Source organism: Gossypium arboreum, chromosome 8 (assembly GCF_025698485.1).
Source record: "Gossypium arboreum isolate Shixiya-1 chromosome 8, ASM2569848v2, whole genome shotgun sequence".
Lineage (NCBI taxonomy): Eukaryota > Viridiplantae > Streptophyta > Magnoliopsida > Malvales > Malvaceae > Gossypium > Gossypium arboreum.
The window spans coordinates 141,453,625-141,475,465 of record NC_069077.1 but is presented as its reverse complement, the minus strand read 5'-3'; the positions used below and the strand labels follow the sequence as shown (position 1 = coordinate 141,475,465).

At 27.8% G+C, this 21,841-nt stretch overlaps 3 protein-coding genes across 3 annotated transcripts; all 3 read left to right on the top strand.

The window, feature by feature from the left end:
• Nucleotides 1–4,462: 4,462 nt before the first annotated feature.
• LOC108469439 (casparian strip membrane protein 2-like) lies at nucleotides 4,463–7,199 on the top strand. Its single transcript, XM_017770322.2, has 3 exons — nucleotides 4,463–4,829; nucleotides 4,938–5,061; nucleotides 6,863–7,199. The coding sequence occupies exons 1-3, from the start codon at nucleotides 4,540–4,542 to the stop codon at nucleotides 7,076–7,078; spliced, it is 630 nt and encodes a 209-aa protein (XP_017625811.1). The 5' UTR covers nucleotides 4,463–4,539; the 3' UTR covers nucleotides 7,079–7,199.
• A 5,200-nt stretch (nucleotides 7,200–12,399) lies between these two features.
• On the top strand, nucleotides 12,400–16,119 carry LOC108469379 (casparian strip membrane protein 2-like). Its single transcript, XM_017770270.2, has 3 exons — nucleotides 12,400–12,764; nucleotides 13,443–13,566; nucleotides 15,774–16,119. The coding sequence occupies exons 1-3, from the start codon at nucleotides 12,472–12,474 to the stop codon at nucleotides 15,981–15,983; spliced, it is 627 nt and encodes a 208-aa protein (XP_017625759.1). The 5' UTR covers nucleotides 12,400–12,471; the 3' UTR covers nucleotides 15,984–16,119.
• A 3,006-nt stretch (nucleotides 16,120–19,125) lies between these two features.
• LOC108469414 (casparian strip membrane protein 2-like) lies at nucleotides 19,126–20,667 on the top strand. The gene is made up of 3 exons (XM_017770301.2): nucleotides 19,126–19,474; nucleotides 19,908–20,031; nucleotides 20,422–20,667. The coding sequence occupies exons 1-3, from the start codon at nucleotides 19,188–19,190 to the stop codon at nucleotides 20,635–20,637; spliced, it is 627 nt and encodes a 208-aa protein (XP_017625790.1). The 5' UTR covers nucleotides 19,126–19,187; the 3' UTR covers nucleotides 20,638–20,667.
• The last annotated feature ends 1,174 nt before the right edge of the window (nucleotides 20,668–21,841 follow it).

Here is a 21,841-nt window from a genome sequence, read left to right as displayed (position 1 = left end):
CTATTATCGTTGCACGACAATGAGCAAAGAGGGCAATATAGAAGCCCAAATTGCCCGGGCCCGATTATATCAAAACCCAACCAAACCTCTAAACCCACTAAAACCCTTAACCCATGACCCATTTACATCTACCCAAACCCATTACAAAACCCAAATATTAAACCCAATTCAAAAGCCCATTAAGCCCCCCAAAAAAACCTAACCCAAAAAAAAAAAAAAAAAAAAAAAAAAAAAAGAAAAAACCTAACAAAAAAAAACTAAAAAAACCTAGCCACCTAACCACTTTCCCACTTGCCCCATTTTTCCTCCCATTTTTCCTCCCATTTTTCCTCCCATTGTCTACCACCACCACCTACAAAATAGAAAAAAAAATAATAGAAAATCATGTAAAAGATGGCTATAAAAAGCCATTCAAAAATCATGTAAAAGGAGGAGAGAATTTTGATCAATACAAAGAATTTATCTTCAAAAAATACCTAAAGGTGATTTTATCTTCGTTATTATTTTATTTTTATTTTTTTTCCTTTTTTCGAATCTATTAATCTATATATATACATCATAATAAAAAATATAATAAATATATATATACAAAACAAATATAAAAAATTACATTTTTTCGCCACCGCGTCTGGTTAAGGCGCCGGTGATGACAGACGGCGGCCGATGGTCGACCATTGACTGCCCTTGGCCAATTCCCTTCCCTCTCCTTCTCTCTTCCTCTCTCTTCTTTTTCATTTATTTTTCAGATTTACCTTAGATTTCATATTATTTTGCTATTTAATTTAGCTTTAAATATTAATCATGTTATATATGTAATATTGTTATCACTATTATTTTTATATATTGTTATTATTATATTATATTTAGCTATATATATATATTTTCTTTATGTTCCGTTTCTTACTATTGTATGCATATATATCTATTATTATATTTATTATTAATATTGTTAGCATTAGTACTTTTACTTAATGTGTATGTAGATATACATGTACATATTAATAGTTTTTATCATATGTGTATATTGTATATATTATATTTATATTATATATATATTCTTAATGTTATTAGTTGTATATTTCTTGTATATTTCCATGTATATATTTTATATTGTCTCATGTACATACTCAAATACTATTATATATATACGTATTTTAATACCATATCATGTATATAGTATTATATTTATTTTATCCTATTATATTTATTATTAATATTAGTACACATATTTTATTATAGGAGTATATATATTCTTTTCTTTATATAGTATTATTTTCATATATCGTTATATTTATTATTATATTTATCATTTTTCTCTATTGTTACTTACTATTTTGTTTTAAATTATTATGTATTATTTGGTATATATCGTATTTTATTATTACTCTTATTATCATTATTAGTACATGTCCATTATATATGTAGATATTTTAATACATATAAGTACATATTCATGTAGTGTTGTTAGCATATATATATATAAAATATATTTTTCTGTTATTAATATTTCTAATATATGTTGTATATTTTCATTTTGGTATGTCATGTATATATATATATATATATATATGTATATGTATGTTTTATGTATATATTGTTATTTTCTATTGTCATTATGAATATATTATTTTTCTTATTATATTGGTAGTACATCATTTCTATTTTTTTGTAAATATTAATATTGTTGTTTTAATATTCTCAGTTTTAACATTTCATTATTAATTGCATCATTGTTTTGTATTATTTACGAATTCTTATTTTAAACAATGTTTTACTCATAATTTTTAATTTCAATAAATAAGGCAGCATGCCGATTTAATATTAAGTCATTGATTTCATCGCTATGTTGGGTGAATATCAATCGACTCGTGTTGTACGTCCTTCTAAAAAAAAAACGAAACTTGAAATTTCTCGTGTTTTAATCGGATCACGATTCAATGTTACTTTGAACTTGCAATTTTGAAAATTAAGACAATACTTGTTTAATAAGATACCAATTTTGGGCGTCGCGAGGGTGCTAATACCTTCCTCGCGCGTAACCGACTCCCGAACCCAACTTTACTTTGGCTTTTGACGTAGACCTAAATTCGGCCTTCATTTTTGCGCAAGAATAAGTTTTCTTTTCTAAAAAAGGATGATTTATTAGGTGTCCGGTCACACCTGGAAAAAAGATCGGTGGCGACTCCCTGTTTATTTTAAAAATCAAAATTTAAGTTTTCAAGTTTTCAATAGATCGCCACAATTAGCGACCAAGCGAAACAAAATTTTTTTTTACGTCGCTACAGCACCCTTGGAGCCGCCCTCGGCGCCACCGTAGCAATGGGGAATGCCGATCAACTTCTTCCTTTTTTCCACTCAGTTCCTCCAATTCGAAGTTCAGTATGATGATTTCAATATTTTTCTGTATGTTTTTATATTTAAGCATAATCCAAATTAAATAAACATTTGATTATCTTTTATATATATATATATAGATTATATTTATACAGGTTTTTCGTGACGGCACTGGGCATAGTTTCTTATTATCTTTTCCTTTCATTGCCATTCTCTATAATATGCATCATTCGTTCACTTGCAACAAAGCCAAGGCTCTTCTTTGTCATCTTTGATTCCGTAAATTCAACTCACACTATATATATTTATGATTTTTTTTATAGTTAATTTCATTACCAATTACATCAGTTTTGTCAACTTAATTTCAAGTTGGACATCAGATGAGTATACTTAAAACAAATGGACGTAAAAGTATCGTGAAAGTTTTTGTACGATAAGTTAAGTAACATTTTGTCCTTTGTATTTAAAAGAGAAGTAAATTAGTCATTATACATTAGCCAAATAAAAATTTTATCAATTTATACCGTTAAAAGTTAGTCTTTGTATGTCAAAATGAGATACATGTGGTGCGTCATGTGTAACTATTTGGTTATTCTATCAGTCACGCCCATTTTTAACAGTAGAAATTGATGAATTTTTTAATAGAAATGACAAGTTTACTTTTTAATCCAATGTACAGGGATTGACTTACTCATTTTTTTTTGAGTAAAGGAGATAAAATACATTCTGACTCGTAGTACAAAAACATCCATGATTCTTCTATCAACACACGAATCAAATTGTAAAAATATATATATATATACTGCAACGAGTAGACATGGATATTTGCTGGATGGACTTAAATACATTGATGGTTTAATTATACACTTTCTTTAACCCAATTAGATATATTCTTGGGTTGAGCTACTCACCCAAACTTAGAGGCTTGTTAAAAATTTGAATGAGTTTGGTAAAAATATTAAGCCCAAAAATTGAGCTTAGGCAAAAAAATTAGGCTCATTTAAAATATGAATCGGGTTTAAGATTAAACATTCAAGGCTCAACTCGTTTTTTATGTAATTTGTAAGACAAAAACTAAATCTATAGTAATATATAATATTATATATAATGTTAACATGAAAAGAAAAATAGATAACCTCTTTATAAAATTTTAACAAATGAAAAATATATGAAATTAAAATAAGATGGGTGAGCTTAAAATGTGTTTAGGTTAGTAATTTATAAATATGGGTAAGCTTAAATAAAATTTTAAGTTCATATTATGTGTCAGGTTTCAAGAAGTATAAATTGGGTTAATATTATGCTTAAACTCAATCCAACTTAAATCCAATCCAAAAACACCTCTAAACCCAATTATCTGGTAATAATACATTCGATTCTAAAATAATCATACAACTTGGACTATATTGTCAAAATAAATTGATAGAACCAACATACCATTCATGTCCGTTACGGATTATGGAGACTAATCTTTTAAGGTTCGTGATTGTTTATCTTATCAATATCGTCTCCAAAATTCAAATTCAAATTCTTGAATTAAGAGTGGAGTGTTAACAAAAAGAGTTATAACCATATATTTTGCCTTGTTGTGATGTTTGTTAATTCATTTGTATGATCTCAGCTCACATGAAAAAAAAAAAAAACTACTCCATCTTCCATAAACTGAGATATCTGAGTATAAAACCAACATTTTCCTTAAAATTTTGGAAATGGTGCAAGCTAACATCAGCATGCCAACAACTCCAATATCTACATACTAAAGTACTGAGAGTACCATATATATCTATATGTTAAAATATGTTGTTAGTCCTTATATTTTAATAAAATTGAGATTTAATCCTTATATTAAAAAATTAAAAATTAAATTTTCTATTTTTGGATTTAAAATTTGAGTTTGATCATTAAAATTGTAAGTATTTTCTATCAAATTTTATCAATTTGAGATTTTGATTAAACTATCTTCTTGTAATATGGCATATGACTGATAGAAAACAGATTTTTAAATCGAAAAAGGAAAGGATTAAAGGACTGAATCTCAAAACCTATAAAAGTATAAGGACTAAAACAAATTTTAACCATATATTTCATCCCTATATAAAGACAACATTCTACTAGTGATTTCCACATCAAAATCCTATACTCCTTTCATCTTTCAATAGCCATCTTTTTCATTGTTCTTTTTATTTCCTTAAAACCAAATCTCTAATGGAGACCAATAAAACTATGAGGGAGACAACAATCAACCTGCCGGAGACGAAGGCCGAGGCTAAAGAAAAAGCCCCATTATTAAACTCTTCGAAAGCTATCGCCATCCTCGAACCACCGAATCAAGGAACAAAAAAAGGAATCGCCATCGGCGACTTCGTTTTGAGACTGTGCACCATCGGAGCCACCCTCGGTGCCACCGTAACAATGGGGAATGCTGGTGCTGTTGCTCCTTTTACCACTCGGTTCTTACGGTTTGAAGCTCAGTTCAATGATATTCCAACTTTCGTGTATGTCTTGTTCTTCTTCTTTCATATGATAAATCTTCGGAATTCAAATAATTAAACATTGATTATATATATATATATATATGTATATGTATTGGCTTAATTTTACAGGTTTTTCATGGTGGCAAATGGCATAGTTACTGGCTATCTTTTCCTTTCATTGCCATTCTCTACAATTTGCATCGTTCGTCCACTTGCAAAAGCTCCGAGGATCCTCCTTATCATCTTTGATACTGTAAATTCAACTCACTATCTCTGAATAGAGTTCTTCATCGGCAGGGTGGTCTGTCCGACCCTGGTCTGTTTTGGGTTAGGGTTGGACAAAATTTTTTTTTGCCCATTCTTATTTAATTATAAGAATATATAAATATTAGTAAAAAATATATATATTTTATTATTTTTAAATAGTAATATGATTTTTTAGGCGAGCTGAACTTGAACTCGAGTTTAATTTTTTTAAAAAATTAAAGTTTTTGCCGGCCCAACATCCATGAACATCTAATATCTTAATTCATTTTATTTGACACAATGACAAATTTAGCCTTTAATATTTGTATCTTTTGTCAACTTGGCTTTTATTTATTTTAGCTAAATTCGATTCTCAACTTTTTAAAAAGGGTCAAATTGTTATTTTTAATGAAAATATTGACTAAAATATTAATTTTTTTAGCGTTGTAGCCTACAATCCACATGTACTTCATGCTAGTTTTTTTTTAAATTTTATGAACTTTTATTTTTATTTTTATATTTTTAAATTATTTGTTGACTCGGCATGTCAATATGAAATACACATGAATTATCACACAGGTTGTCACATCAATATTGTTAAAAAATTATGTTTTAGTTAGTATTTCTGTTGAAGAAATGATTTGACTACTGTTTTTAAAAAGTTAATGGTTAAATTTAGCTAAAAAAAAACAAGAACCAAATTGACAAAAGATGTAAACGTTGAGGGCTAAATTTATCATTATGCCTTATTTAAATATTTGTTATTAATATTCTTATTCAATCATTAATCCCTTTCCACCCTTAAATAGGACGAAAATACATGTTTTAACGTTCTTGAACTCAAGTCTTCCTTGTTGTTGTAATAGCAATTATGCCAATTGAGCTAAAGCTCAATAAGCTAAACTATTAAAAGAAGTCCTCCGACTACTTTACTTTTATTAATTAAGCTCCTATATAGTTTGATTTGTATTTAAATTAGCCCTTATTTCAAAATAAAATATTGATTTGTCTTAGGAGTGCTATTTAGGTATAAACTAAAAGTTAGGGGCTCATTCTCATACAAATTAAAAATTAAAGGCTTATCTTAGTAACAATTAAAGTTTATGGGTTCTTTAAGTGTGTAAACCGTAAATCGACTGAAAATTAATATTTCAGTGATTTAATTTTTCACACATGTTTGATAATCTAAAATAAGAAGAATCTAAAAGAATTTTTCTATAAAAAATTATAGAAAATTATAAGTAGACAAGAGTTACTTATCACTTAACGGAGAATATTTTCAATTAATTTAATTTATTTTAGAAACAGTGAAATGTTTAAAATAGAATTTTTTATAATTTAAATTTTATATTTATCAAATAATTTAATTATATTTCATAATTAATTTTAAGTAATATATCAAATATATTTTTAACTTAAATTCAATACTTATTTTTCCTACACTTAATTTTTCAGTATATCAAATTGACACTTGTAATGCTAAATTAAGTAGAACGACTAATTCTAATTTAAATATAATAAAGAGATCAAAATTACAATTTAACTGAATTTTGATTAACCTAAGATTGTCAAGTAGTTTTGATTTTTCAACTTATGTCAACATATGAACATGAGGGTTTAATCTTCACACCAATTTTAATAACATTTAATTATTCGGTATAATATGGTCAATATTAAAGAGTAAAATTACACTTTAATTTCTCCATAATTTATTTTTAATTCCCTAAAATAATTTCTTAACTTCATCGTTACGATATAATATACATATTATGATCGTTATTTTATGATTTCGAACTTCATTATTGCAGGCAATGACAGGCTTAACTCTAGCTTCAGCTTCAGCTGTTGCATCAATTGTGTATCTGGCTCATAATGGGAACCCAAACACCAATTGGCTTCCTTTTTGTCAACAATTTGGTGATTTTTGTTCAAGTACAAGTGGAGCAATGGTGGGTTCTCTCCTAGCTGGCACACTCTTCATGACTATAATTATACTTTCAGCTTTTGCTCTTAAAAGAAATTGAGAAATAAAAAATAAAAAAAATTCCTTGTTTTATTTTTGAAGTGTGAAAAAAAGAAAAGAAAAAGGAAAGCATTTGAATGATTTCATTTGCTTTTGGTATGTGATTTTATGTTCTAAATTTTTAATTTAAAATGTTGTGTTACTTTCATATTGTATGTAAATCTTTGTATACATATAAATGTGTTATTCAATGTTCCAACTTCCCATGGTTGATTGTATATTAATGTTTCAATGGATTGATTGAATTTGAGTTAATTGTAATACAAATCCTTAAATTACGACTCTTTATTAAGGATGAAGTCAGAAAATCTTTTTAGGGGTTGAAATGAAATTTTAATTTTTAATAGTCTATATCTTTATAATTTTTAAAGGATTAAATTAAATTATTATAATTTTAGGGGGGCCAAAGTGCACTTTTACCTTTATTACTTTAAAATTTTAAAATTTTCTAAAGGGTTAAAACAACAATTTTTCATTTTGGGGGATCGGGCCCTACACCCCTCCAGATTTGCCTCGGACGTTATAATTATATCGTTAAACTATCGGTGTTATATAAATCAGGTTATTTTATTATTTAAACTATTAATTCAATTGTTAATTTACACATTAATTCTTGTGTAAATAATTTTAAAATAAAAAAAAACTTAAAGAAAAATAGAATGTTGTTACATTACTTTTAAAAAGAAAAATTAAGAATAAAGTTAAACTGAAAAGGAAAGAATGAATAATAAAAATTTTGTAATAGCTTGAAAACGTTAAAATTAATGTTTTTAAACATCCTTCATTTTTTCTTAAAATTTTCATTTTAAATTATATCACATAAAATCAAACGCGTTATTTATCAATTATATTAATGATTTTAGTAACGAAAGGACCTAATTGATATAATCTCGATAGTTTAATGATGTAATTAGAATAATTTAAATTTTAGAAATCAATTTAGAATGAAGGTTATAGTTTAGAGATGTTTAGTGGAATTAAACCATTGAATTTTTATTATTGACATACATTTTATTTTAGAGTCTCTAAGGATTTATTTTAGACAATTTGGACCATATTATATATCTAATAAATATTCTATAGTTAAATAGCTAGGGTTTGAACAAATAAGGAAATCTAGTTTGTTGGCATGGTTCAAAAGCAGACATGTGGAAGAACAGTTGGTAGCCACGTGTGCATATAATGTATAAAAAGGAATAATTTGATTTCATTCCATTAATTTGATTTTAAAATCCTTTTAAACTTACCAATTTAGTCCAATCCAAGCATTGATTCATTCATCTTGCAATGTTAAAATTTCCAGAGTTATGACAGAAAAATATATATAAAAAAGTTAAAAATCGTAATAAAATTAAAATACTATTTATATCTGACCTTAAGGAATCAAATAATGCTATTTTAATTACAAATAATGCTATTTAAAAATCTTAATAAAATTATGAAATCAAATAAAACATTATTTTAGGGAAAAATTATTTTATGGACCCTTCCAATACATCATCTATGGTCTATTTCCAATTGTTTAATGACATTTCAGTAATTTTTTCATGTTATTGACATATAATTTTGGTAATTTTTTTATCCTGAACTCGAACCCTGAACCCCAAACCTAAACCTTGAACCATGATTCGAGGTTTAGAATTTAGGGTTCAATATTCAAGGTTTGAGATTTAGGATTTGGGATAAAAAACTACTAAAATTATGCGTCAATGATATGGAAAAAATTATTGAAATGTCATTAAATAAATTAGAAAATGACCATGAATGATGTGACGGGAAGAGTCCATAAAATAAGTTCTCGATTTTAAGGAATGGATTGCTTTAAAGAAAAGGCGGCTAGACTAAAATTCAATATAAAAATTAAATCCACAACTTTCATAAAATTTAGGGATTAATAGAAAAACAACATTTTCTATTCCCATATTGCAACTTTTCTATGTATGTAGGAGTTGTTGCCATGGTGATGTTAACTTGCACTATTTTCTAGCTTACACATGCGAATATATATATATAGCTCAAAGATCTCAGTTTATGGAAGATGGAGCAGGTGTGTTCTTGGTCCTATGTAGGCTGAGATAATACAAATGAATAAATCATTAGCATGACATGGCAAAATATATGTGTATAACTCTCTTTCTACACTTGATTCGTCTCTATCACTTATATGAATATATTGTTGTATATTTGAGGACTGATAGAGACTAATCAAGTGTAGAAAGAGAGTTATAAACATATATTTTGTCATGTTATGCTTGTATTATCTCAGCCCGGATAGGACCAAGAACACAACTGCTCCATCTTCAATAAACTGAGATCTTTGAGCAATATATATATATATATATATATATATCTTTGCATGTGTATGCTAGAAAAGTAGTGCAAGTTAAGGCGACAACTCCTAAATACATAGAAAAGTTGAAGTATGGGAATAGAAAATGTTAAGTTATGTTATTAGTCCTTGAAATTTACAAAAGTTGTGGATTTAGTCTTTGTATTTTTGATTTGGTTAATTTTAGTCTCTATACTTTATATATATATATATATATATATATATATATAAGTTTTAGTCTTGTACTATACATACAATTGTAGATTTGGTCTACATTCTTAAATTGGAATATTCTCAGTCCTTGTATTTTTTGGATTTTGAAATTTCAGTCTTGACGTAATTGATAACTTGATTTTAATGAGTAATATGTGCAAATAACAAGTTAACATGATATTGAACATATGATTCGACTAAAATTTGAAAAAAATGGGGGATTTCTAATGTTTTTTTAAATTTAACTGATGGTCAAGTTGGTTAGGACATCATTCTCATTGATTCGATTAAAATTTATCTCAATCGCTTCAACAAGTTTGTATCGGTTCACTGTCTAATCAGTTCAAAGCCATTTCTTAGATCGATACCTCGATCAATTCTCCATCCAACCAGTTCAAACATCCTTGGAGATTTCTATAAAAAATTACATTAAAATTTAAAATCAGATTGAATTGGATAACTAAATTGCTTGGACTGAGAATTTATGGTCTAATCGGTCCAACACATTATATGAAATCATCCCTTCACATAGTTTGTAAATGCCTGGGTAAATGAGTACCTAAGTTCGAGATCTATTGTGTGTAATTATATATATGGATCTCCAAATCCTACAATGTTTTGTTGTCATATGTGACTTTTATTTCAATTAGACAGTTTTAGTTTGTTCTGGATTCTTAGTTTATTTGTGTTGTATTAGTTTGATTTTACGCTTTGTGATTACTTGGACATATACTCATATTTGTACTTTGATTTTACCCACGACATTAAAAATTTAATAGTTATTGTTTCGCGAGGACTAAAATTTGAAAGTTTGGAAACTAAAAAGACTAAAAATAAGTAATTAAAGTATAAGGATTAAATTCATAAATTTTGTAAAATACAGGGACTAATAGAAGAATTTAACCAATAGAAAAAAAAAGAATGGGATGGAAATCCCCTCCCCCAGTTAATGCCCCAATCCTTACCTCTTTAAAGTAGTAGCCCCACGTCCCTTTTTTTATTATTTTTCTTTTAAATATTAAATGACACTTTGGTTGAATGTTATAAAATATAAATGTTAAAAATTACAAAAGTTTGAGTTCGAATTTAGGTATAAATTTTAAAATTATACATGAATTTTAGTTTAATGTATAATTGTATATATGAACTTTGATTTTATGTAATTTTATACATAAAATTTTGATTTGAACAAATTTTTCAGTAAATTATTAATACAATTATTGATATAATATCATTTTATGTTTATATATTGTATATGTTGTAATTATATTTATCTGATATAAAAATAGATTGATGAATTTATTTCTTCAAAAGCGTATAATTAAAACAAAATTAAAGTTTCAACTATATGTTAAAACCATAATTAGAGTTTCACGTGTATAATTGCACCAAATTAAAATTTATGTACATAATTACGTATTAAATTAAAGCTCATTTATAATTTTGAGATTTATCCCGAGGTGTGTATATTTTACTATTTTTATATAAAATACATATAATGACAAAATACCCTCAAAACAATACCGTTTACATTTTAAAGTAAAATATTTTTATCATTAACTAAATAAATTGATGTTCGATTGAGTGGTGACACAAAACTCAATAATAAATTTAATATTAGTATAATAATGGGAAACAGATTACAAAAACAAATTTAATATAATTTTTATTATTACATTAAAACAATATCACTAAATAAAAAGATCTCACATAAGTTCGATTCCATAAGAATATTTTAGTTTTCTTTGGTAAGCAATATCATAAAATAAGACAGCCTAACTGCAAGCCCAATTTTTTAATCTTACTAAAGATTTAATAAGGGTAAATTCTATAAAAGGACACTGAACTATTAGTAAATTTATTTTTTGATCACTCAATTTCAAAAAATATAAAATAGTTATTAAACTATTCGAATGTTTTCATTTAAGTCATCGAGTCATTAAAATTGCCGTTATATGGCCTTCTCCATTCCCACCACTAGCACCAATCAAAAGTTATTCTTCCCTTTCTTTTTTAACATTTTAGTTTTTCTTTCATAAAATAGCTTTAAACGCTATGAATCTGCGAACAAAAATTCGAATAGTTTTCTTTTTTGATCTCTGATATTGGCCATCAGACAACTCAAGGTTGTTTAAATTGGATTAGGTTAGCCGATTGGATCGAGAATCGGTCGGGGTACCAGTTCGGAGAAGGACATTAAAATAGTTGACTCGGGAACCAATACGAATTGTTTGAATTAGGCAAAAAACTAGTTGACCCAAGAATCGGTATCAACCAAGCAAAAAACTGGCTGACTCAAGAACTGATACGAACCGGTTGAACCGAGCAATAAACTATTAAACTGAGCGGTTGAACTGGTTGGACTGAATTTTTTAATAATTTTTTATTTTTATGAATTTTTTAATGAATTATTTAATCAAGTTGAATGGAACGGTTGAATCGATGGCCTGACATTTTCGACCATTGGTTTGGTTTTGAAAACAATGAATCAATTTGAATTTAAGATATGTTTTTCTACTTGTAAATGAGTATTGTTTTATTGTATCAATGATTGAATCATCACTAGGAGCTCGTCGACCAGGCTCTAAAAAAAAATTTGATAATCTAGTGATTTAAATGAAAACTTTCAAATAATCGGTGACTATTTTATAACTTTTTGAAATTAAATAACTAAAATATAATCTTATTGATAGTTCAATAACCTTCAATATAATTTACCCATTTAATAGTCATCTTCATCCCTATATAAAGGCAAACACTCCACCAGTGATATCTACATAAAAAATCTTACACACTCCATTGAGTCATCTTTTTCTCATTGTTCTTTCTATTTCCTTAAAACAAAATCTCTAATGGAGACGGAAAAAAGTGTAAAAGAGACAGCCATCAACATGCCGGAGATAAAGTCCGATGATAAAGCAAAAGCCCCATTATTAAACTCTTCGAAAGCTATCGCCGTCACCGTCGAACAACCGAACCGAGGATCGAAAAAAGGAATCGCCAGCGGCGACTTCGTTTTGAGACTGTTCGCCATGGGAGCCGCCCTCGGTGCCGCTGTAACAATGGGGAATAATCAACAAATCCTCCCTTTCTTCACTCAGTTCTTTGAGTTCTTAGCTCAGTACAATGATATTACAACTTTCGTGTATGTCTTTTCTTTTTGGGTAAATTCCATTAGTAGTCACCTAATTATGTTTTTTTTCTTTTATCACCCAACTATGAAAAGTTATAAAATAACCATCAATTATTTAATTTTATCTTTTTTAGTCACCCAACTATCTTAGATTTTTAGGTGTTTTCATTTTTACATTAGTTAACTGGTAGCAGAAAAAGATAAATTGAATAGTTGAGTGATCATTTTGTAACTTTTCATAGTTGGGTGACCAAACACAAAATCTATAGTTAGGTGACCTCTACTATAGTGTACTCTTTCTTTTAATTTTCTTTTGGGTAAACTATACTAATATTCACCCAACTATTAGTATTTTTTTTTGTTATCTAACTATAAAAAGTTACAAAATGATCACTCAACTATTCAATTCTGTCTTTTTTGGTCACCTGACTATATAGAATTTTTTTGTGTTTCCATTTTCATGTTAGTCGGTTGGTGACAAAAAAGGAAAAATTGAATAGTTAGGTAATCATTTTGTAATTTTTTATAATTTGGTAACCAAAAAAGAAATTTACTAATAGTTGAATGACCTCTATTATAATTTACCCTTTCTTTTATTTATTTATTTATTTTCATATAATAAGTCTTTGGTATTCAAATAATTTAGCATCGATTATCTAATGTATAATATTTACTGACATAAATTTACAGGTATTTCGTGACTGCAAATGCCGCAGTTGCTGGTTATCTTTTCCTTTCGTTGCCATTCTCTGTGATCTGCATTAATCGTCCACTTGCAACGACGCCGAGGCTCGTCCTTGTTATCTTTGATACTGTAAAATCAACTCACTATTTATCTCCATATCCCTTGCTTTATTATTATTATTATTATTATTATTATTATTATTATTATTATTATTTATAACTATGGTTGTTTGAATCGGGTTGGAATCATATTGGCTAGTCGGGTCGATTGAATCGAGAATTGATCAGTGTACTAATCTGAAGAAAGGCATCGGACTAGTTGACTCGCGAACTAATTGAACATGGCTTAAAATACTAGTTGAACCATTTTTAATTTTTTTTAATTTTATGAATTATAATGATTTATTTATCAAACTGTACAAATAGGTCAGATCATCAAGCCATTGACCTGACTGATTTGGTTCTATAACCTTGCCTGAAACCCTTAACTACTGGTGTAATTGAATCGAGCCTGAATATTGGTAACCTCGAGCTTGATCGAACACCTTTTTTTAGGCTTGAGCTCAACTCGAGTTATAATTAAGCTACTCAAGCTTGAGCTCGATTTAAGCTCATGTATATTCGAACTCGAGCTTGGCTTGATAATTAAACTTGAGGTTAATAATATATTAAGGGAAATAACATAATTTAATAATATGAACTATTTAAAATGTGTATTAAAAATGAAAAACTTGATAAAGTTCGTGAGTTATTTGAGCCGAGTATTTACGAAGCTCGAATTTGGTTTGATCGATAGCTTGAGCTCAGCTCAATAAGTACTGAATCGAGTTGAATTTTTCTTTCGAGTCAAACTTGAGTAGCGTCTCATTTACAGTCTGTCAACTTTTAAATAAGAGAATAATATATGTTTAAGTGTACTCGAACCTATGTCCTCTTAATTATTGCAATAGCAACTATACCAATTGAATTAAGTTTGAATCTATGTTTTTTTTTTCTTTAATATTTGAGATTAACATCCTCTTCAATGCATATAATGACAAAAAGTTTAAATTATTAAAAGAACCCTTCAACTAGTTTACTTGTATTCATTAAGCTCTTATTATTTTATTTGTATTTAAATTAGCCCTTATTTCAAATAAAATATTGATTTATATTAAGAGTGTTATTTAGGTATAAACTAAAAGTTAGGGGCTCATTCACATAAAAATTAAAAATCAGAGGCTTATTTGAGTATCAATTAAAGTTTATGGGTTATTCGAGTATACAAGAGGATAAAGGCTTATTTAAATAAAGTAACAAAGTTTAAGGGCTTATTTAGTATATTAGCCATGAAAAACATAGAAATGAACGTAATTGAAATTTGAAGGTCAAATTTCAATTTTGGCCCCTTTACTATGATCATATTTGGGATTTAGTTCCTATACATTAATTTGGCTTATTTTGATTCCTCATTTTTATAATTTCATTAGTTAGTCCAAATAATTAGTATGATTAACTATTCTAGTTAAAATAATAGAGTGGATTTTTAGAAAAAGAAAAAAAAAGGAAAGCACCTCTTCTAACTCAGTATGCTGACATGATTTTTTTTTATGTGCATTTGAAGGGAAGTTTTTAAGGAAAATTCCAAGTCAAACTATTAATAATGTTAATTATTTGGACTAAATAATGACAATATAAAAGTACATGAATTAAATTATATCAAATTAAGTACAAAGATTAAATTTAAATTTGAGTAAAGGGACCAAAATCAGAATTTAACCGAAATTTGATTACTGTTGAGTAGCTTTGGGACTTTTCAAATAGGAACAAAACAACGTTTAGTTCTTGAACTTGGCAATTTTTCCCAACTTACTTGGTCCTAGAACTTCTTTTTTTCCAACTTAGTCTAAGTTCACAGATTAATCTAGACAAAAAAAAAAGGTTAAAGGACCAACTTTAAGGACTAAATGTTGCTTTATCCCTTAAACACTAGCTATAAGGTAAGTATTACAATGTTATTTTATGGTTTGGAACATTAATTAGCTCTTAGATTGTTGTAGGAAATGGTGCAATTAAATTTTTTAATACAATGCCTCCTACCCATAGTCCCATTATCTTGAAATAGAGAAAATGTGCTTAAGCACGTGTAAACTTACACCCTCCTTCTTGTTGCTATAACAATAATATTAATTAAATTAAGACTTAATCAACAACTTTTCTTTTAAATATACATGATTGATATCGAAATATGAATACGGAGATTTAATATTTACACTCGAGTTTTAATAACATTTAGTTTACCTAATATAATGTCCTTGTTATGATTGTTATTTTATAATTTCAAAGGGACTATTGCAGGTGATGATGGGTATAACTATAACCGCAGCTTCAGCTTCAGCATCGATGGTGTATTTGGCTCACAACGGGAACCAAAACACGATGTGGCTTCCTTTTTGTCAACAATTTGGTAATTTCTGTCAGACTGCAAGTGGAGCAGTGGTGGGTTCTCTCATAGCCGGCACATTCCTCATATTTATAATTATCCTTTCAGCTTTTGCTCTGAAATGAAATTGTCAAGACTTGGTTGGAGCAATAGTTAGAGCTTTTGTCTGATTCTCAAGTGGCACGAGTTCAAACTTTGTCATCTCCCTCTTTTGATATTATATAATAAAAAGAAAGAAATAAAAAATTAAAATTAAAAAAATATCTCTTGTTTTATTATTATTATTATTGAAGTTGAAAAACAAAGGGAGATGAATTTGCAATTTCAATTGATTTCTTAGAGGGGTGTTGGGGGAAAGCATTTTAATGATTTCATTTGCTTTCTATGTTCAAAACAAAATGTTGTATTACGTAAATATTTGTATACATATAAATGTGTAATTCAATGTTACAACATTCCATGGTTGATTGTACATAAATGTTTCAATAAATTTTATTATTTAGAGGAGCAATAGATATGGAGGATAAAAACATACAATGTGCAATTTGATATATGAACTTTGATTTGATGTAATTACATATACAAAATTTTGATTATGATTGAAATGTGTATATAAAACTTTAATTTTATTTCAATTATACACATTTAAATAACTGAACACATCAATTTATTTTTATATTAGATAAATATAATTATTTGTACATACAATATATAAATATAAAATGATACTATTTAATAATTTGTAAAAAATAGGAGTAATTCAAAATTTCATGTATAAAATTACACAAAATCAAAATTCATATATAATTTTGAATTATATCCCTTGCTTTTATTTCTTAATGTAATGTTTAATACATCATATTAAAGTAATTGTACAATATTAAAATATTGTATTTTTGTAATAAAGTTAATCAGTCAAGATCTAATTTTAAAATTTTTCAAGCTCGAGATTATCTCACCAAGCCAGCCTATTTCATTGCGTTTAAAATAATAATAAAATATTTTTTGTTTAAATTAAAATATATAAATGTTAATGTAAATTTATTTTTATATCTTTTATTATTACGTTTGTTTGATTTAAGGTTAAAAATATAGGCCTAAATTATGAGTCATAATTAGGAGCTTTTATCTTCCTTAGTGATATGTGACCATGGTGTTCCAACTTTAGGAGTGCAACTTCCATTGACTTTAGTAACAAGTGGTACCTAATCCATTACTACTGTTATCGATGCCTTCTTGTCGATGTATTTTATAAAGACTATTAAAACAACGTTTAGTCTTTAAATTTTGATAATTTTTTTAGTTTAGTTTTTAAACTTTTTTTTTTACATTTGTCTTGGAATTTGACAATTTTTTTTTAGTTTTGGTCATGCGATTGTGTGTCATTCTGAAATTATGTCACGTTACCATCTAAAAAATCATAATTATTCTATTAAAAAATTTAAGTTATGACATGGTACAATTTTAGAGTGTTACGACATCATATAGACAAAAACCAAAACTACAAAAGTTGTCAAATTTCAAAATAAATATAAATAAAAAAATTTTAAATATCAAATTAAGAAAAATTGACAAGTCCAAAGATTAAATGTTGCTTTATCCCGAAATTCTAATGGCATTAGGCTGTTTATACTTAAACAATTTGGGTGTTGAAGAAGATATGGGCCAAATGGAGATAAGAGGTGGTGAAAGACATGTTGGACCAGATGAAGATGATTTGGGTGCTCACACTTTTATTAGAGATAATATTGTTTTTTAACATTAATTTTATTATAAATTTTTATTATATATTTTTTTATATAGCGTCTAAAATTATTTATAGTCCCTTTTCAACTCTTAAATAGGAGGATAATGCGTTTCAACACACTCGAACCTGCGTCTTCTTGCACTGACTACAATATCGATACCAATCGAACTAAAACTCAATTGACTATTAAAGATAATATTATTGAATCGACAAAATTAGTAAATGACATCTAAATAATTCAAATCCAACATACATCATACAACAAATGTCCTCATATAGAGACCAATGAGCGATTCTATGTGCTACCTATTGGTCAACCTATGAACATGCTTAAAAACAACCAAATCAAAATAAGAACCAAAGATTTGACTCTACAACGAAAAGAGCCACAGTACAACTATTTAACTTAGCCAGTAAAGCATAATTGTCAGATTCAACGGTGATGTGTATAAAACCATGCTCCTTAGCTAGAGTAAGTGCGCCGGTGACGGCGAAGGCCCACATCCAAGAGCTCAACAAAGGCTCCCTCCATGCTCTACGCACAGCCTAAGTGGACCAGAACATTGTTGAAAATGGAACATTGCTAGTATTAAAGTTTTTAGAATTGGATCGATGATTGAACCATTAAATCATCGATTTTTAGTTTGATTGGTTCAACCAATCTAATCAGTTTGTTCAATTCAATCGAATAAATTACTAAAAAAAATTAAAGAAATAGAGAAATAAAAAAGTATATTAACTCAAAAGAAAAAGGAAAAAAAAGGGTTAATTATATAATTAGTTACCCAACTATTAGCATATTTCTGTTTTTGTTACCAAACCATAAAAGTTTTTATTTTCGTCACTAATATTATCATTTATTTCGATTTTGGACACCATCCATTAAATCAAAATGGAAATAATGACATGGCTTTTTAATTAATATAATTATACATTTAATTCTCAATACTTATATATTCTATCAATTTAATCCTTATTCTAGATAATCCAACAAATATAACCCAAAGACAATAACCAAGCGTTCCTATTAATAGTTGAAAATCATAAAATTATATGTTGAAATGAAATGTGAAAATTTTATATGTACTAGAATTGGAAATCTAGCTGCAATTCTACCTGATCAATTTCTCCCGAGAAACAACCGGTATTAGGATTTTTAACTAGAATTGCAGCGATCTTTGTTTGGGTTTTAGAATTCTGGTACCAAATTGAATATTAAAATCGAAAAAAAGTATTAAATAGTATATTAACCCGAAAGAAAAAGGAAAAAAAAAATTGAAACATATCAACTTAATTAGTGAAGCTGTTACTAACAACTACTGACTACATCTTCCATGAATTGATATCCTTCAGCAAAATCTTCACATTTTCGCATGAAATTGTTGAAAATGGAGCAAGTTAAGATCACCAAGCAACAACTCCAATCTATATGCACTAAAATGGTCGTACCAAATATATATATTATCAAAGATACCTCTAACTATATATATACATATACACCACTAGATATCTTCATTCCATTCATCTTTACAACATATATCTCTCTCTTTGTTCCTTATTTCCTTGCAATATCATCTCTCTAATGGCGACGGATAAAAGTGGTGAGATAGCAATCAACATGGCGGAGACAAAAGCCAGTGCTAAAGGAACAGCCCCATTGTTAAACTCTTCGAAAGCTGTCGCCGCCGTAGAACCACCGAACCGAGGAGCGAAAAAAGGGCTCGCTGTTGGCGACTTTGTATTAAGACTGTGCGCACTTGGAGCCGCCCTCGGAGCAACTGTAGCAATGGGGACTGCCGATCAACTTCTCCCTTTTTTCACTCAATTCCTCCAGTTCGAAGCTCAGTACGATGATTTCGATACTTTCCGGTATGTATTTTATTTATTTGTATATTGAAGTGTTAAAAGTATTGAGATTTTTATACTAAAAGTCAGATTATATTGTAAATAAATTATTATATGTTAGATTAAAGAGTAAATGTGTTCTTTTTATTTAAAATTTCATCTATTTCTATTCTTAGAAATCGGTGTGGCTGAAGAAGTAACCAAATAATGACACATTGCATGCCACGTGTACCTTATGTGATATATAGAGACCGGTTTTTAAAAGTAAAAATAAATAAATTTTTTAAAAAAATAGTAATTTTACTCTTTAATCTAACGTGCATAAATTATTTTGTTTTTTTATCAGAAAAATAAAATATAAAGCAAGTTTTAGTACAAGATTCTGAATGGTAATTTTATTATATCTAAAACATTGGATTATTTGATTGATATATATATATTGACTATAATTATACAGGTTTTTCGTGATGGCACTTGGCATAGTTTCTTGTTATCTTCTCCTTTCATTGCCACTCTCCATAATTTGCATCATTCGTCCACTTGCAACAACGCCAAGGCTCTCCCTTGTCATCTTTGATTCCGTAAGACCAACTCACTATATATATATATATATAAATGATTTTTTCAGGGCTAAATTGTTATAAACTTCTAATGTTATAATACTATGTCAAATAGATTATTCCATCAACTTAGCCGTCAATTAAGGTTTAATTTTTAATTTAAATATTTAAAACACGTGGATAAATTTGTAAAACACGTGTTTATTTATTGCATGAATTTGACGTGAAATGATTTTTTTTTATCGCACTTGATCTTGTTGTTTTAAATATATTTTAGGTAAGATTCGCTAAACATGAATTTTCTTCACACACGAATCAAAAATAGTATTAAATTAGTGGGTATAATGTCTTTGGTTGTTATGATGGTTATTTTATGGTTTTGAAGGATAATTATTTGTTGGATTGCTGCAGATGATGGCGGCTTTAACCATAGCTGCAGGTTCGGCTTCTGCATCGATGGTGTATTTGGCTCATAACGGGAACGATGACGTGAATTGGCTTCCTTTTTGTCAACAATTTGGTGATTTTTGCCAAAGTGCAAGTGGAGCAGTGATAGGTTCTCTATTAGCTGCTGCCCTGCTCGTGATTATAATTATCCTTTCAGCTTTTGCTCTAAAAAGAAACTGAGAAACTCACACATATAAAGAAAAGGTAAAAGTAAGATGGAGCTCATATAGGCATCGAATTATATTTTACTCCTTCTACTAAAATAAATAAGATTAGTCTTTATATATTAGATTAAAGAATAAATTTGTCGTTTTGTTAAAAATTCCATCTATTTTTATTGTTAAAAATTGATTCCTATGCATTAGATACACGTGGTACAAGACATGTACAAGACATGGTTATTTTGTTAGTCTTGCTAGTTTTTAACAACACAAATAGATGGAATTGTTAACTGAAATGACCAATTTATTTTTTAATCTAATGTACAATTATTAATTTACTCAATTTTTTAGTAAATGGTGCAAAAGGGTATCTTCGTAATGCTTTTATAAAAAAAAAAATTTCTATTGTTACAACATTAAAATTTGATATTAAAGAAAGAGAAGGTTAATGATCAAATTGCATTGGTTTCTAAATAGTGTGTTGTGGAAAGTATTAGAATGATTTCATTTGCTTTTTGGTGTGTAATTTTATGTTGCAACATTTTAAGGTGAAATATTTACATTTGACATATCTTCCTCGCATGGGACAACTTTCATCTTCAATTCATTAAATTGAATTGAGTCGAATTGATTTAACTTAAATAAAATCGTCTAGTAGATTTTTTGAATTATTTAGTTAAGGTAATTAATTTCAAGTTTATTTGTTTGGTTTTCGATTTTGAATTTCCAAATTGAATAAACTAATTTATCTTCTAATTAATAAAACATGCTCAATTTTAAAAGTATGTAAAAATCATGAACTTGAAAAAGTTTTAGCCTGTAATAATTCAAGCATGAGAAAGCGCAAGCTAGAAAAAGATTTGAACTTGAGAAAGTTTAGACCCGTAATGATTCGAGCTCGAGATCAATATGATTTGGTTTCAAGATAGATCCAATCTAAAACTCTAATTTATAACTAAATAAGCAATTTTTCATTGGCTTACGTGACATTTTTTATCTAATGAAAAACGGTGATGTACAAAAACCAAAGTAGCCAGTTATTGGTATTAGTTCGTATCCGTACTGAGATGTTTTAGTGTATCGTTTCAGAGTTATCGATGTTTTTAATTAATTTTATATATATACTTATATTTTATAAATTATATATACATTTAAATATTTTCATATATGTTTTAATCTAATTTCATTATAAATTATATACTATTCTAATAAAAATAAATTAT

Excerpts from the sequence above, each read along its gene's own strand:
- LOC108469439 (XM_017770322.2), top strand. The coding sequence starts at position 4,540 with ATGGAGACCAATAAAACTATGAGGGAGACAACAATCAACCTGCCGGAG. Across the intron at positions 4,830-4,937 it reads AATGATATTCCAACTTTCGT|GTTTTTCATGGTGGCAAATG; the intron begins GTATGTCTTGTT and ends TTAATTTTACAG. Across the intron at positions 5,062-6,862 it reads TCCTTATCATCTTTGATACT|GCAATGACAGGCTTAACTCT; the intron begins GTAAATTCAACT and ends TCATTATTGCAG.
- LOC108469379 (XM_017770270.2), top strand. The coding sequence starts at position 12,472 with ATGGAGACGGAAAAAAGTGTAAAAGAGACAGCCATCAACATGCCGGAG. Across the intron at positions 12,765-13,442 it reads AATGATATTACAACTTTCGT|GTATTTCGTGACTGCAAATG; the intron begins GTATGTCTTTTC and ends ATAAATTTACAG. Across the intron at positions 13,567-15,773 it reads TCCTTGTTATCTTTGATACT|GTGATGATGGGTATAACTAT; the intron begins GTAAAATCAACT and ends GGACTATTGCAG.
- LOC108469414 (XM_017770301.2), top strand. The coding sequence starts at position 19,188 with ATGGCGACGGATAAAAGTGGTGAGATAGCAATCAACATGGCGGAGACA. Across the intron at positions 19,475-19,907 it reads GATGATTTCGATACTTTCCG|GTTTTTCGTGATGGCACTTG; the intron begins GTATGTATTTTA and ends ATAATTATACAG. Across the intron at positions 20,032-20,421 it reads CCCTTGTCATCTTTGATTCC|ATGATGGCGGCTTTAACCAT; the intron begins GTAAGACCAACT and ends GGATTGCTGCAG.